At 42.1% G+C, this 16,923-nt stretch overlaps 1 protein-coding gene across 1 annotated transcript in view; it reads left to right on the top strand.

The window, feature by feature from the left end:
* Positions 1 to 16,923, top strand: part of LOC131128430 (uncharacterized) — a 34,837-nt gene that overhangs the window by 13,517 nt on the left and 4,397 nt on the right. The window contains exons 8-10 of the mRNA XM_058071283.2: positions 1,674 to 15,995; positions 16,077 to 16,190; positions 16,275 to 16,388. Coding sequence (XP_057927266.2) covers positions 1,674 to 15,995; positions 16,077 to 16,190; positions 16,275 to 16,388 — 14,550 coding nt within the window. The remainder of the gene's footprint in view (positions 1 to 1,673; positions 15,996 to 16,076; positions 16,191 to 16,274; positions 16,389 to 16,923) is intronic.

Here is a 16,923-nt window from a genome sequence, read left to right as displayed (position 1 = left end):
CTTCGCCATGATTTAATGTGTGTTCGCTAGAGTTTTTCTGTTCACCAAATTTAGTTCAAACCTGTGGTCTATTCATTTATTGCCATAAGAGTAAGACTATGCATAAACTAATGATAATGACAATACATAAACTAATTATACTTTGAATAATTAATTACAACCAAATTCACAAAAAAGCCCTTTGCCAAGAAAGTGTGTGATGAATTTGGGAAACCCTGTTTTAGAGCAGTAGTTTAAGAAAAAAAATGGCAACTTTAGTAAGAGAAATTATTTTTGTTTTCACAGCCAACACATGTAATATAAGTCCAAATAAGGAGATATAATATTTGTACATGTAATAACGGCTTACTGTTTCCTACATGTGCTTACAGGCTGCATATATCCAGTTCATATATTCACAATATTTTACACCGCAATCAGCACAACACAAGTTAATTTTTGGCCCACATGTATCAATTAGATTCATTCATTCATTCATTCATTTTCTACTGCTTTTTCCTCACGAGGGTCGCTGTCTTCGGGCGAGAGGCGGGGTACACCCTGGACTGGTCGCCAGCCAATCACAGGGCACATATAGACAAACAACCATTCACACTCACATTCATACCTATTACAGGCTGCATATATCAATATCAATTTGGAGTCGCCAATTAACTTAGCATGTTTTTGGAATGTGGGAGGAAACCGGAGTACCCGGAGAAAACCCACGCATGCACGGGGAGAACATGAAAACTCTACACAGAGATGGCCGAGGATGGAATCGAACCCCGGTCCTCCTAGCTGTGAGGTCTGCACGCTAACCACTCGACCGCTGTGCCAATTATATTCAGTTAAACAAAAATATACCTTTATCTGCTTATCATGGTCATTACCTCTGGTCTTAAAAAGTCAAGTGTGCAATGTACACAATAATCCAATCTACTGCTATCTACCTATTAATCTGAGTTGATTAGTGAAGCACTATCAATGTAAAGAGGTTTAGCTCTTATGAATGTGTGTAAATGTGCAAAATGTTATGGCTTTATAGAAGCTTCACTCTGTATATTTCTTACAAATATATAGTAATTAATAAATCCTGCTATTTTGTGGTTGAAAATGGTCTATTAGTTAAAAAAATGCATATTTCATCAAGTTTTTGCCTAAATCATGTGTCAAACTCAATGCAATTTCATCCGGCCTGTGCAACTGGAAAATAGCATTGAGTTGGCCCTCTTCACGGACATTATCAAACAAAGTGTTTGGAGGTGATCTGAGTAAGTAAGGAGGATGTAGAACACAAAGAGAAAGGTTGGCGGTTCAGTCGTCCCTCCCAACACCCAGTTCCTAGATTGCGTCCCTGGGCAAGACACTTCACTTAACTTGCCTCAAGTGATGTCTACACTTTTGTTTGAATGTGGATGAATGTGTGGTGGTAATCGGAGAGGACATATGTATGAATTGGCATCCACGTTTCCGTCAGGGCAGCTTTAGGTACAGACTATCACCACCAGTGTGTGATATCTAATCTAGAATTATCATTATGATAAATGAGGGATTGCAGTATACCTTTCCCAAGATTAGAAATTTTATCATCTATATTATATTGTTCTAATTTTTAATTTGAGTTGCTAGCTGTGTTTCATGTTAATTTAAAATACATTTACCACATTTTTCCTTCATTCTTCTATTTGCAGCTGACAAGGTCCTTCAGTCACAAGGCCCTCATTCTCCTGCCCTACCGGTAATGACTGATCATCCCACTCCATTTGTGGTAGATGGTGAGCCCACCCTGCACAGTGGAAATCCAGACTCGTCGCCTGCCAGTGTAACTGTCGCTCCAGTTGTAAGTTTTATTAATGGCAAACATGAGATCACGCTCAATCCGCTGGGCCCCGAGGACAAAGAAGCCAAAGGTACGCGTATCATGACAAATGTGTCAACTTTCGAAGAGAGTCAAGAAATAACTACAGTGTTTGATAATGAATGGCCCGACCTAACTGTCAATCACGTCACTGAATCAACAGAGGGAATCCTCTCAGGCATAAAAACACTGAACCCGGATGACCCAGACTATGATTTTATTCCAATAGTTGAAACAAAATCTCCTCAAATTTTCCCTGAACATGAAGCTAGAATGACAACCACTGAGGGGATGTGGGATGTGACAATTACTTCTGCTCATATGCTTCCGAGTGTATCAACAGCTGAGCCACACATGACAAATAAAGCAGAGCACACCCAAACAATGATAACAGATAAAGAAACCTCTACTGTCATCACCATCTCTGAACAAATGGAGATTGGCAAGTCAGAGGGGACGACTATGGAGAGTGACTCACAAGCGAGTCAAACAAAAAAGGTGGAGGATCGATCCCCATACCCTTCTGCAGCTGAAATTCACACAGACAGACAGACCACAGTGGAGGAAATAAAAAGCACCTATGCCCCTCAAACTCCTGAAGACTCCTCTCAAGCTACTCCACAGTCCCTGTACCCATCCTCGACTAATGATGCTAATGGGAAAACAACAACAAGAAATCAGTCAGAGAGCTCCACTCAAGATGGAGAGAAAAAGAAGGAAGTCTATACAGATGAGGGATTTGTCTCCAGCACAACAGTTCCCACATTATTAAGGACTTCAGAGTTCCCTGAAGGGACTTCCAAGGCTGAGTTAACACCTGATGGGGATGCTGAATTGTTGTCATCAACCTCTACCGCATCTGAGCCTTCAGTGGGTACAGAGACAAGTCAAGTAGGTGAAACAGGTAATCTGACTGATGGGCTATTGATTGATGAACAGGGCTCGGGGGATCAAACTTTAGAAGGTTTGACAATCAGACTACCCTCACATACCTTCTCAGGATTTGTGACATCTTCCTCAGGTTTACGAACTACACAATCAGAACATTCTACTCATGAGAATAAAGTAGATGCAAGCATGTACACTGGGAGTCCATCTCCTCCATCTCATGAATCCATTCCAATCACCACTTCACCTTTATACAGTACAACTGAAGTTAACAAAACAACAATAGCATCCCTCACTGAATTTGTCAATAAGTCCTCCCCACAAAGTGCTTCCCAAACAATTACGCCACAGAGCCAAAAAGTGTACACAAGTGAAGCAACTGCAGTGACATCAACTTCTCCACTCTCTAGCACCTTGAAGCATGATGGAAATATTCCAAACGCAACTGTACAAACCACCAGTGACACTAAAGATCATGTTCAACCATCAACGGCAATCCCAGACACAAAGTCCTTCCATCCTTTTGGGCAAGACACAGCAAATCAGCCATTTGCTATGACATCAATAGAAAATGCAGTGACCCCGAGCATGGAACAAGTAGTAACAATGGCAAGACAACATGAAACTATTCAAACTGTGGCTATCTCTATGACTGAAAAAGCAGACACAAGCTCTGGAAGTTACATAGTCACATCTCCAGTGTCTAACACAGAGGATCGTACAACATTATACAAAGGGTCAGAGAAGCCATCAGAGACAGTTACAACCACAGAGATATTTCCAACAGAAGAACCTTCCTTGGAACATGATGCTTCCACAGTTCACACAGTGAATGCAAATGATCTTTTCACATCATCTGACATAGATGGGTCTGGAGAGGAACTTGGGGAAATGTCCACGCAAGTTATCCCAAGTACAGTTTTTACTTATAGCACAGCAACCCCAGACAGAATTGATATCTATGCCACTAAAATGACCACAGAAGATTATCCACAGAGGAGTATTTTCTCTACTGTTTCAGAAACAAGGGATACAGTTTCTTCATCCACACTTGAAGAGGAACTCTTGAAGACAGAAGAACCATCAGTCCGGACTCCTGTTTCTGATTATGATGATATGATAAACAATGAGACAACGATGATCGAATCAGTTCCTCCCCTTAGTGGATCAACCATCAAACTTGGTACACAATCATTTGTCACTACCACAAACACAGAAACCTCCAGAGATAACATTGATGTATCTACCAAAGAATCAAACATTTTACCAGTGTTTAGTACGGAGACACCAGCAGTAACAGCATCACATCAAGATGGAACATATGACATTTCTGCCTCTTCTAGTACATCACGCCTAAATACTGAAAGAACAACTTCAGGAAGTTTGGAAATACAGGTGACCGGTGAAGTATCCATGTTCCCGGAGGGAATCTCTACTTTGCCAACATCTGATGAAAAAAGTTCAGGTGATCAAACCCAGGCAGCTTCTTCTACATCGTCCTTGTTGTTTAGTACCAATACATCTCCAGTGCTGGATGCTGAGAAAACGGAAATGTCCGTCACAGAGCCAACAGTTTCATACACTGAAGATGGAGTGAGCAGTGTGAGTACGATGGATACGTCCGTTCCTTCATTAAGTGGATCAACAAGCCAACCACAACTGGTATCATTCTTCACTATCACATCCACAGAAAGTTCCGGAGACAGCACAGATGACTTTACTGAAAAGCCACAAAGCAAAACAACTGTTTCTTCAATATTTAGTACAGAAACACCATTATTGACAACATCACACAGAGATGGCACAAATCCCATTCCAAGTACATCAGTTACTACTGCCACATCCCTTTATACCACTGAGAAACCAAATCCAATGTCTCCCAAAATGCAAACATTCAGTACAAAGACTAATGAAGTAGTATTACCAACCAAGAATCAGGTTCTGAACCCAACCGATCAAGACGGTTCAGGAGACGAAACCAAGGAAACGTTTCTTCAGATGTCTTCTGTCACTGCTGCTTCTACTCCATACACCACTGAGGCACTAACAGCAGAGGGCGTATCATCTTCAACACCACCAGAGACAAGATCTGCTACTGAGATGCCCACAAGAGTCATTCCATCTTCAGAGAGTTCCTCATTTTTTATCACAGAAAAACCAACAGAGCTGCTGGTTGATGATGTGACAAACTCCTCTACAGTTGTAGATATTGTGGATGAAGGTATGCTCAGTGAGATTATGATGGTCGAATCTGTTCCCTCACTCAGTGGACCAACCATCAAACCTGAAATTGCATCATTTTACACCACATTAGAAACAGATAGTTCTGGAGACATAATTGATGAGTTTACTGAGGAGTCAAACATCACAAGACCAACTGTTTCTTCAGTGTTTAGTACAGACACACCAGCAGTGACAGCTTCACATAAAGATGGAACAAGTGAAACATCAGAAATGAGAGTTACTGCAACGCCATCCCTGTACAGTAATGACGTGAATTCTACTAATGTCCCAGAATATCAATCTGGTTCCGGTCATCAAACTCCAGACAGATCTTCTGTGATCACGATATCTACTCTCCACAGCACTGAGGCACCAGCAGCAGAATTTCCAAATGTATCATCTGCATCTGTCATTGGCTCAAGCATGACACCTGAAACTAAATCATTATCAGTCAGTACGATGTTCTCTGAAAGTTCTGGAGATGAGCTCACTGGAGAGTCATTCATTTCAGCAACAACTTTTTCTTCAGTGTTTAACACTGACACCCCAACAATGACAACATCACATGAAATGCCAACAGAGGTCCTTGCACACACAAATCAGACTGGCGACTCATTAGAAACACCTGGAAACAGTTCAGCTTTCCCAGACACAGAGGGACAACACTCAGGAGAACAAATGACTCCAACAGCTTCCTCAATTTTAAGAACAGTAAAAACAACAGAACTTCCCCTTCTGGATAAAGAGAAAGGTTCATCCTTATACAACACTGGCTCCCCACAAGAATTGCATCAGACAACAGAAAACAAAATACCATCAGTTACACATGAACCTTCAGTTTTCATGAGCTCTGATGTGACAACACCAATATCAGCATCTCCAACTTCTTCTTCTACTGTATCATCTGCTATTTCAGATATTGAGGATGAAGTTATAACCAGTGGTATGATGGCTGAGCTCCCATCTTCCTCCAGCGGACCAACTATGAGGCCTGGAGTCCCATCATTCTTTAGTACCACAGATGCAGAAAGTTCTGGAGATGGCAATGGTGAATTTAGTCAAGAGTCAAAAATCATAACTCCTTCTGTTTCTTCATTGTTTAGTACAAAGACCCCAGCACTGACAGCATCCCGGATTGATGTAACAAAAAACAATCTAATAACACCCGTTACTACTTTGTCATCCCTCTACAGTACTGACTCAAATCAAGTGTCTACTGAAATGCAAGCATCTTTAATTCCAGCTAAGACTGAGGAAACATCAGTTGTGATTTCAGTAGATGAAGGTGGTTCAAGTGAACAGACCCAAGACACATTAATTCAGTCATCTCAAAGTGTTACGTCTACTCTCTCCACCATTGGAGCACCAACAACAGGATATCATGTGAGATTAACAACTGCTCCAGAGACTAAAGTTGGGAACACTGAGTTAATCCCATCCCACACTGGATCAAATATTTCACCTGAAACGGAATCATTGTCATTTGTCAGTACGACTCCCACAGAAGGTTCGGGAGACATCACTGTTAATCCAATGACTGATATGCCCATGGATGTCACTGCATCTCAAGCAGTTTCCCTCACAATGCACAAAGGAACAGATACCGACAACAACGAGACACAAACAACAACACAAGTGCCTCTCGAGGAAAACAAGACAACAGGTTCATCTTTATTATACAGAACTGAGTCAACAGAAACATTGTCGAAAAAGACCACAGAAAGCCTTGAAACAAAATTCCCATCTGTTACTGCAGATCCTTCAGTTTCTCAACACTCACTATTTACATCTCCAAATGTTTCTCCTTCCTTGCCATTTACCAATTCAGACAGTGATGATGGTATTATGGGCAGTGAACATATGAGGGTCGAGTCAGCCCCTTCTTATGATGGAGTAACCCTCATACCTGGGACGGCAACATTCTTTACAACCACAGAGACAGAAAGTTCTGGAGATATCATTGACCATAGTACTACAGAGCCAAACGTCAAAACAACTAAAACTTCAGCTGTGACAACATCACATAAAGATGTAACAATTTATACTTCAAAATTGTCAGCGACTGCTACTGCCATGCATAGCACCATGGAAATGTCAGTGTCTCTTGACATGCAAACATCATTAAGTACAGCTAAGACCGAGAAAGCGATCTTGACAACAGGGGCAACTTCTATTCAGACCCCAGCAGATCAAGACCATTCAGGTGACCAAACCCCAGACATCTTCATTCAGACATCTTCTGTCATTACTGCTACTCCCTCTTTCACTGAAGAGCAAACATCAGGACTTCCTACTGTCCCATCAAGTGCCACAACAATTGAGATTACAAATGTGAGAACTGAGTCGATTCCATCTGTCATTGGATCAAGTATAACACCTGCAGAAGAATCATTATCATTTGCCAGTGTCACTTTTACGGAAAGTTCTGGAGACACAGTTGATATCACTGGAGAGTCATTCATTTTAGCCACTACTTCCTCTTCTGACATCCCAACTGTGACATATCAGGAAATACTTCCTAAGCAAACAAGTCAAACCAATGACTGGTCAATCACACCAGAAACGGCCTTGTTTAGCACAGTGAATGGAACAAAACTGCCACTTGATGAAAAGGACACTGTTGCCTCAGGATACTCCCAATACAACACTGAATCAATGCCACATGAAACAACAAGCCATGAAACAAAAATGGCATCAGTTACAGAAAACCAGTCTGTGGCATCTGTCCCAATGAGCACAACAATGTCTCCATCTACTACATACTCCACTCCTTCAGACATGGATGGGATTCTGAGCAGTGACACTACAATGGCTGAGTCTGTTCCTTCCATCAGTTTATCAACCATCCAACCTGGAATGTCATCAGTTTTAAATAGCATAGACACAGATGGTTCTGGAGATGGTACTAGCTTCAGTGGAGAACCAACAACTACTTATTCAGTGTTTCCTACAGAGACACTGGAAATAACAGCATCATATGAAGATGAAACAAACACTTCAGGTGCCGCAGTTTCATCTCCCAAAAGTACAGAGGCATCAACAAAAGAACCCCCTGCTGTATTTTCTACTGTACCAGTAATTGAGATGAGCACAGAGTCACTTTTATCTTTCACTGGATCAGTTATGACACCAGATACAGATTCATTACTCAGCACAAATGAAGGTTCCGGAGCTCTCCTTGATGTTACTGAAGAGTCATCCATTTCAGCCACAACTTACTCTTCAGTCTTTATCACTGACATCCCGGCAGTGACAGCAGCACCACCATCAGCACAGGAGACAATTCCAACATTCCCAGAAATGGAAGAAGAGAGCTCGGGTGAAGAAAAAACACTGTCATCCTCGTTGTTCAGCACAGAAAAACCAACAGAACAACCACTTGAAGAAAACAAAATTGTTCCCAAAGGTTCAGTCTTGTACAGCACTGACTCCCCAGAGGGAACGTCACATGCAACAACAGAAAGCCACCAAACTAAGTTTTCATCAGTCACTCCTATCACCACGACCGACACATACAGTTCAGGAGATATTAATGATGAGTTTACCGTGGAGCCAAATCTCGTCAGACCTACTGTTTCTTCATTGTTTAGTACAAAGACACCAGCGGTAACAGCAGCATATGGTGGTGGAACTAGTGACTTTTCAAAGACATTTGTTACAGCTGCATCATCTCTGTATAGTACAGAGAAACCAACTACAGTTGCGACTCTTTCAGAATATGAGGGCATTGATGAAAACATTAGTAGTGACACCACAATGGTTGAGTCTGTTCCTTCCCACAGTGGATCAACTATCAAACCTGGAATGCCACCAGACCTTACTATTCCAGACACTGAGAGTTCTGGAGACAGTACAGATGAATTCTTGAAGCAGGCAACAGTCACAACTCTTGCATCAATGTTCAGTACTGAGATACCGGCATCGACAGCTTCACAGGATCATGAAACGAGTGCTGTTTCCAAAACATCAGTAAGTGTGTCATCCATCTACATTACCGATGAACCCAATTCAGTCTCTTCTGAAATACCAAAGTCTGTGACTTCAGCTCAGATAAATGGACTAATGTACACAAGTGGGACAAGCCTTTTCTCAACCTCAAGTGATCATGAAGGGTCGGGTGATGAAACCCCAGATCCTGTTGAACAAACATCTTCCCCATCAACGTCTTTGATCTCCATCACTGAGACAGCTGAAGTTGTAGAAAGTGACCAAGCAACCAAACCCACAATGTCTTTTCAATCAAACGAAACACCTGCCACTGCTATTTCTTTGGAAAAAAGTTCTACTACAGAATCTTTACTTACAACACCTGTTTTGTCATTCCTTCTTCCGGAAATTGAGAGTGACATTAGTAGCCAGACCCACACTGTGGAATCCATTCCTTCTCTCAGTGGAACAACCATTGAATCTGAAATCATTCAAGATATTGACAGCTCTGGTGACCATACTTTGGACTATTCTAAATTCCAATCAAGTGAAACAACCGCTGTCTCATTCATGTCCAGCACACCTGAACCAGTAACCACAGGATCAAATGACTATGTTGCTGTTACTGTCGTGTCTATCCCACACAGCACAGAAAAACCAACATCAATGTCAACTGAAACAGAAGAAAACATTAACACAAGTAATACAGAAAAAACAATAACTGTATTTGAATCAACTACAGATGGCAAGATAATCTCGGATGTTTCAATCAAAGAGAATGTTGTTATGATAAGCTCTGCTACTTCACTCAGCCCTGAGAAACAACCACCAGAGTCAAGGATGCACACCTCTGGTCATATGGAAGGCTCTACTGAAGCAACTCGTAGGTCTTATGTGTCCAGCATGTCTGCATTGCAAGGAACCACTGCTGCAACACTTCTACAGTCAACAGTCACACAAGCTCAAAAACTACAGAGCACTGCAAAATCTTCAGTTATTCCAATCATAAATGAATTTGATGCAAATTCTGCAGTTATTCTGACAGAACACGACAATTTAAATAAACAAACAACTGAAATGTTAACAGAGGCATCATCTAGCTTGCCGTTTTTGCCAACTACAGACAGTATAATGGAACACAGTGGCCACTTTGCTATTGTGATTGGAACCTCACAGGAAACAGCCACAAAATCTCCAATCTCCCTTAAGCCTTCCATTCAAATCATTGATGACACGGAGCGTATTGATCAAAACCCAGATTTTACCAAAGCCACTGGACAAACAACTACAACCATCTCTTCATTGTTCAATACAGCAAAACCAGAGCTATCAACAACATTCCATGCAACAAGTGGACGTGACAGCTCAGAATCTACAGAGTCTTCTCAAGATATCACTGATAGCCCACTTTTACTTTCTACACAAGGAGAAGAAAAACCCATAGTAACTCCTGAAACATCATCTGTGACCATCTCCACTGCAATCACTGATGAACCTCCATCTCGCCCTACTGTTAATATTGCATCAACATCTGTATACAGCACAATGAAAGATGCAGTTACAGGTTCCAACACAGATGTTACCAATGTTGACGAGGGCTCTGGAGGGCCACACTTTACTTTTGCCAGCACTGAGCACCCAGCAGTTTCAAAACACAGCATCAAAACGGACAGTGATCCTCTAGAATCTGTTCCTCCCACAAGAACATCAAGCACAGCTTTCGGCCCAGACTCAATATTCACAGATGAAGGTTCAGGTCATTTACCGAGTGCTCAGGTTACAACCATGATCAGCACAGAGGAACCCAAATCATCAGTTTCCTCTGCTGAGGTTAATACTGAAAAGATACCAAGCCAATTTCTTACAGGATCAGTAATGTTTACAACAACACCATCACCTGAAACCCAAACAAATACCGTTTTAAAACCTCAAGTGACCTTAGTATCTTCTCTGTTTAGTACTGAGAAACCAACATCGATGCCCTCATTTGAAAGTAAAAACACACCACCGGTATCTTCTGCAACAGAAGAAAGTCAGAGTGCTGGTAGCTCAGAAGATGCCATATCTGCTGGCACAATTGCAACCCCCCTAGAAAAACCAAAGGAAGAATTATCTGTTGAGAAAACAACCTTGTCAAGACCCACCTTCAGGCCATCAATCACATATGCACAGGTTGAAGAAGAAAGTTCAGGTGATTCCCGTGTATTTGAAGGAACTCATCTCACGGTAACCCCCAGCTTCACTGTGTTCACCACAAAAGAAACCTCTACTTATGATGATATGGAGTTTTCTGGGCTTTCACCTGAGGACGACTTAGAGACAAGTTCAGATGGTTCAGGTGACGATATACCCATTGATACAACAGATGAGACGGAAACTGACACGAGTGCATCTGATTTGTTAACACAACCAAGCAAACAGCCCACTGAGGAATTTGTGTCATCAACCAAATCTCCAAGTACCACAAGTGATGAGATTTACTTTACTGACCCAGGAAGTGGTGTCTTCACTGATGATTCCACTACAGATGAAGAGAGTTCTGGTAATGACGATTTTGGCACGTCAACAACATCTCTGCCAATAACAACATCCTCAGTGATTGACACGACTGTAACATCCACAGATCAAATCACTCTTTCACCCAGTGCTGTTACTGAGCACAGTTCCGATGAGTACACTGACACTGAAACTGAAAGCAATGCACCTTCTTCGTTGTACAGCACCGTGAGTGCAACAGTGTTTTCACCTGAGACGCAAACAAGATCGGAGAACAAGGAAGAGGATGGCTCAGGTGAACATTCCAAAAATGTGCTCACAGATGCTTGGAGTACTCTGTCCTCAAAGATAGTATCTCATGAAATTACATCTCCCGAGAATGAAACAATTACAGTACTTTCTGAGACCCCGTTAACAGCAACTGCTGGGACTGCAGCATCTTCTCTCTTTAGCACAGTGAAGCCAAATTTAACATCACATGTGGTGTCTTCTGCCCAATCAGTTGTTACATCGGAAACTGAAGAATCATCGTTATATTTCACATCGGTAGAAAAGGAGAGTTCTGGTGACCAAACCACAAAGGATTTCACTGTCAATCCATTTGTAATGCCTGTGACAGGAGAGACAAGGGGTGAAATCATTTATTCGGCTACTTCAACCACGGATGAGATTTCCTCTCGAGAGATGGAATTTACTCCCAACACCCCTGAGATGACACATGCTCCCATTTCTAGCACTAGTTCTGATGTAATAACTGTGGCCGAGGATGCAACACAATCAGTCTTGACAACTCTTCTCCCCCATTCCATTGATGCTGATAGTGCAAGAAGCCTCACCACAATGATCCCTAGCACTGAACACCATGACTTCACAACTTGGCCAACCCCAAGTCCTTCAGTTGTATATCACAGCATTACAGACCAACGGGTTGATATCGTTACTCCTAGCAGCCATGCCAAGACTGACCTAAAAGAACAAACACCTACCATGGTCCTGCATCTGTCAAAATCGTCAACCAGCCAGCCAATTATTTTTACCGAAGATGCAAAAGATGAAGACAAACTGTTTGCTTCAGTTACACAAAGTACACAAGAAGGAAGTCCTTCTCCAGAGCTCATCACCAGCACTGATATCATTATTGATGCAGATACCATTTCCATTGTCGCCTCTTCGCCATTTAACCCAACGATTCAGACAGAAGAGGCTGGTGGCATCACTGCAATTACAATGACACAACACTTGCAGATGACAGAAGAACCAGAGGGTTCAGGAAGAGATGCCTTCGACTTTGTCACTCCTACACATGTAACTTTACATGAATCAGCTGCCTCGGACACTTCTGAATATTCCCCATCCATGTCAGATACTACAGAAACAGCCACCAAACACACTGAAACATCATTATCTCAAACCAGCATGACACCACAATCAGATCCCAAGCAGGTGGCTGATGACAACTTAACCTCACCCACAGCCATTGCAATGACAAGTTCTGATGTGAGTTCATTGTCACAAGTCTCTGGATTCTCAGTCACTGCTGTACCACACACATCAGTGTCTACTGAGCCTGCTTCAATAAAACCAACCAGTCAAGCACCTCGGGAAGAGTCATCAAGTATGTATGATTCAGATGAAGGCTCTGCAGTTGAACACCTGATTAGTTCTGAAACAACAGCATCAACATCTTCTGGATGGACACGGACAGCATCACCAGCTGTGTCATTGTTGAGCACATATAACCCTGAAACTATTGGTGAAACCGCCACAGATGAAAGTGTAAAAACAGATTTATCATATCCCGTTAGTACAGTGGCACCAACAGCCACGATTGTACAAGATGTTACTGACATCTCGGTTAAGGAAAGATTGACTATTTCAACTGTGAAGCCTCAAACAATATCATTTGCAGATTCTTTACATGAGCTTGAGAGCATGGAAATGGAAACAGCAAATGCAGCTTCAGGTCTCTACAGCACCGAGAAGCCATCTGTCACTTCATTCACTGATATTACTGAAACACAACCACATGACCGCACCTTTGTTTCAGAACCTTCACATACAGCTACTGCTGCTTATAGCAGAGATAACACCTACCAGAGGTTCTCCACAACACTGGTATATCCTTTCAACGTGGAGGGCTCTGCTGATCAGATCTCAGGTAAAACAACAGCTTCCACGACCAAAGTAACATTTGAGAGTGAAAACAATGTGGCCAGTACAGAATATACTCTGTTCAGCACACAGAATCTCAAGGATGAAACTACAAAGTTGGAGGAGATAACATTGTCAGCAGCAGTTTCACCTCCCTCTGATGGAAGAGTGTTGTTCCCATCACAGAAAGACAGCACAATAGACTTTGTCACTTCCTCATTTTCAGAGGACTCTACATCAACAGGACCTTCTGTAGAAAGCACCTCTGTTATCCAATTTGTTACCACTTTACTGAATACTACGCCATCCGAGATTGACTTCCACCAGGCCAGGTCTGAGATTACATTCACTCATCATCCCAGTGTTGCTGAGACTAGTGTTGTCGACAGAACAAGCCCAATGTTGCCCGTTGAGGGGTCAAGTCAATATTATGAACCTAGTGGTGTGCCTCCACAGACTGGAGTAGAAGATAAAAATGCTGAAGCATCAAGTCATGGACCTTCAGTTACTGATGTTTCAAATACCTCATCTCATTCACATGAAATGGAGGATACCAAAGCAACAATCCCTCCTGAGGTTGAATCAACAACAGTAGCTCCAGAAACTGTTCAATCTGCAAAATCAGAAGATGAAGCTTTTGAGACTGATTCATCTATGAATGTTCCATTGGAAACATCTCCCGGAAGTCCAACCAAGCAAAGCCTCCAGGAAACAACTGAATCATTCTCTGCACAACCTGACATTACTCACTCACCAACATTGTCACCACTGCCAAGTACTTTGACTCCAAATGTGGCTGCCATTTTAAATGGTAGTCAACAGTTGGGTTCTGGGGAGACAGTGACTCAAACTAGTGAAACAGATACATTTGATGAAAGTTCAAGCTCTTCAGAAAGTGGGGAGATGTCTGCATCAACAGAGATAAGTCTTCTCTCATCAAAGGAAGAAGACGGTTCAGCGGTCACAATAACAAGCGTCTTTGATGCAGACCCAGCTAGTCCAACTATGTCATTCGGCACATCAACACAGTCACACCCATCATATGAGGAAACATCTGACCAGCTGTCTACCGAGACACCCATGACAGAGACCTTTTCAACGCAGTCCCATGATGTGACAAGCACTGTTGTGGCGCAAGGCTTTATGGAGTCAGGATCGACAGATATCGATAGTGAGGAGACACAATACATGGACATAACAAGCACACAGTACCCTGGTCTGACAGTGTCTATGGACCCTAAAAAAGTGGCAACAACGGTACCTGTAGAACATACCTCAGGTGAAAACATCCTTTCTGAAACTCGTGAAACCTCCATGACAGAGACATATACTGTTGAAACAAGTACTGTTGAGTTCCCTAAGACACCAAATTCTTTTGACTCTGGTTTGACAGATGTTGACAATGAGGAGACACAATACACTGACATAACAAGCACACAGGACCCAATTGGTTTGACAAGTTCTAGAGAAACACCTACAGACCATAATGCAGTGGCCACAAGAATGCCTGCAGAACATATTCCAGATTATTCTCTTCTTCCCGGATCAGTGCCATCACAGGAAAGTATTTCAGTACAATATGTCACAACCTTTTCTCCACAACAAAACCCAACACCGCCCCAGGAATCATTGGAGCAAGCACGATCAGAGGTTGCACTGACCCATCGCCCTCACACAGATATCTTCTCTGAGGACGTATCAACAACCAGTCCTATGTTTACAAGTCAGTTCAGCGAATCAAGGACCATCAGTGCTGCTTCGATTTCAGCTCTTGAGCCTGGGTCAGCCTCTGTTGAAAAGGCTACAATTGAAGCTACCGATGAAGAAATTTCAAGTGGTGAAAAGACCGAACCAGAAATGACAACACAGTCTCCAGGTGACAACATTTATGAAAGTATAAGTGAGGAGACCCCAGACTATGATGTATCAAATCCCAACATAGTGGAGAGCATTCCACATGACAATGACCGGACGAAACCAACCGAAGTACCAGTGCACACTACTAGTCAAGCTGCTAAGCCTTTTGACTCAGTAAGCAGTACCAAAAGTACTGCAAGCTCTGCAGAAGCTGAGAGTCTGTCTACATATTTAATGACCACAACAAAGCCAAAATCCGACGAAATCCAGACGGTCTTCAAGGTAGATGCAACTACCGCATCTTCAAAGGTGGAGTCTGCTGAAGTTCATCGCACTTCTGTGGAAGAGAAAGTTCCAGAACTAACAGAAAGACCTTCGGGGCCGCTCAAAGACAATAAAGAATTCACAGTGACACCAGCTGAACATCAAAGCCAGAACACAGTGACACCAACTCAGCTATCGTTCTCTGGTAATGATGACAAACCGGACACTGACGTAACTACACGGTCATCTCTGACTGGAGGAGAATCACCAATGAAAGAGGAGGATGCAACTTTGCCTCTTGATACAAATCTTGATCACACCATTTTGGGTGTGGCTGTTGAAATTCCAGGTTTGTTACAATCAATAGCCAATACAGTCACGCTTTTGTTTATTTTTCAACTCATTTATTTTGTTTATCCTTTGTGTACAGAAATGAACTCTTGTACTGAAAACATGTGTCTGAATGGAGGATCCTGTTACATGAGTGGCAGCATTCCTACATGTAGCTGTGCACCTGGTTATGGCGGTGATCGTTGTGATACGGGTAGGATATATTCTTCGAAAAAGTTCTCCAAACGTATTTCTACTTTTAAAAAGCTTGCAATTAACTATGTTTCTTTTTTAACAGACATTGATGAATGCCAGTCCAGCCCTTGCCGCAATGGTGGATCGTGCATTGATGGCGTGGCTTGCTTCACATGCGTTTGTTTACCAAGCTACTCTGGGCTGTTTTGTGAGGAGGGTAAGTCTCCCTACCAAGAATAAATTATTTTTGTGTGATGGGACAGGATACACAATTCAACAGTTTTTTATTCCACATATCACTTCTGTGAGGGCTAATGAAAATACCCAGTCTTTCATATTATTATCAGTTCCTCTTCACAGTACACTGTATATATCTCATAGTTTTTTTGCCATATAGTCTTGTCCTTTCCATGTGAAAATACCCATTCACCAAATACAAATTCCTTTTTGACTCATAATTTGTCCAGAGTATGAATCATTTTAAGCTTCACTGTACAAACATAAACTACATATTGCTGACATTCAATGGAAGAATGCTGTTTTTCTTTTTATTCTGAATCCGGGGTATTTTTTTTAGGGTGTAGGCACTTTTGGCCTGTTTCTATTCTACGCCCTTCATTTTGCAAAAGATCACTCATCAGCGAATTAAACTCAGACTGTGTACTCTATGCAGCTGCTGTCTTAGAAATGCTTGGTTAAACTGCAACCCAGAGAGATTCCTGCCTTTGTTTTCCTCTCTTACTTTACTGAAA

This window comes from Doryrhamphus excisus, linkage group LG3, assembly GCF_037039965.1.
Source record: "Doryrhamphus excisus strain RoL-2023G ecotype Guam linkage group LG3, RoL_Dexc_Guam_v1.1, whole genome shotgun sequence".
In the NCBI taxonomy this organism is placed as follows: Eukaryota; Metazoa; Chordata; class Actinopteri; order Syngnathiformes; family Syngnathidae; genus Doryrhamphus; species Doryrhamphus excisus.
This window is presented reverse-complemented; position numbering and strand designations above follow the sequence as displayed.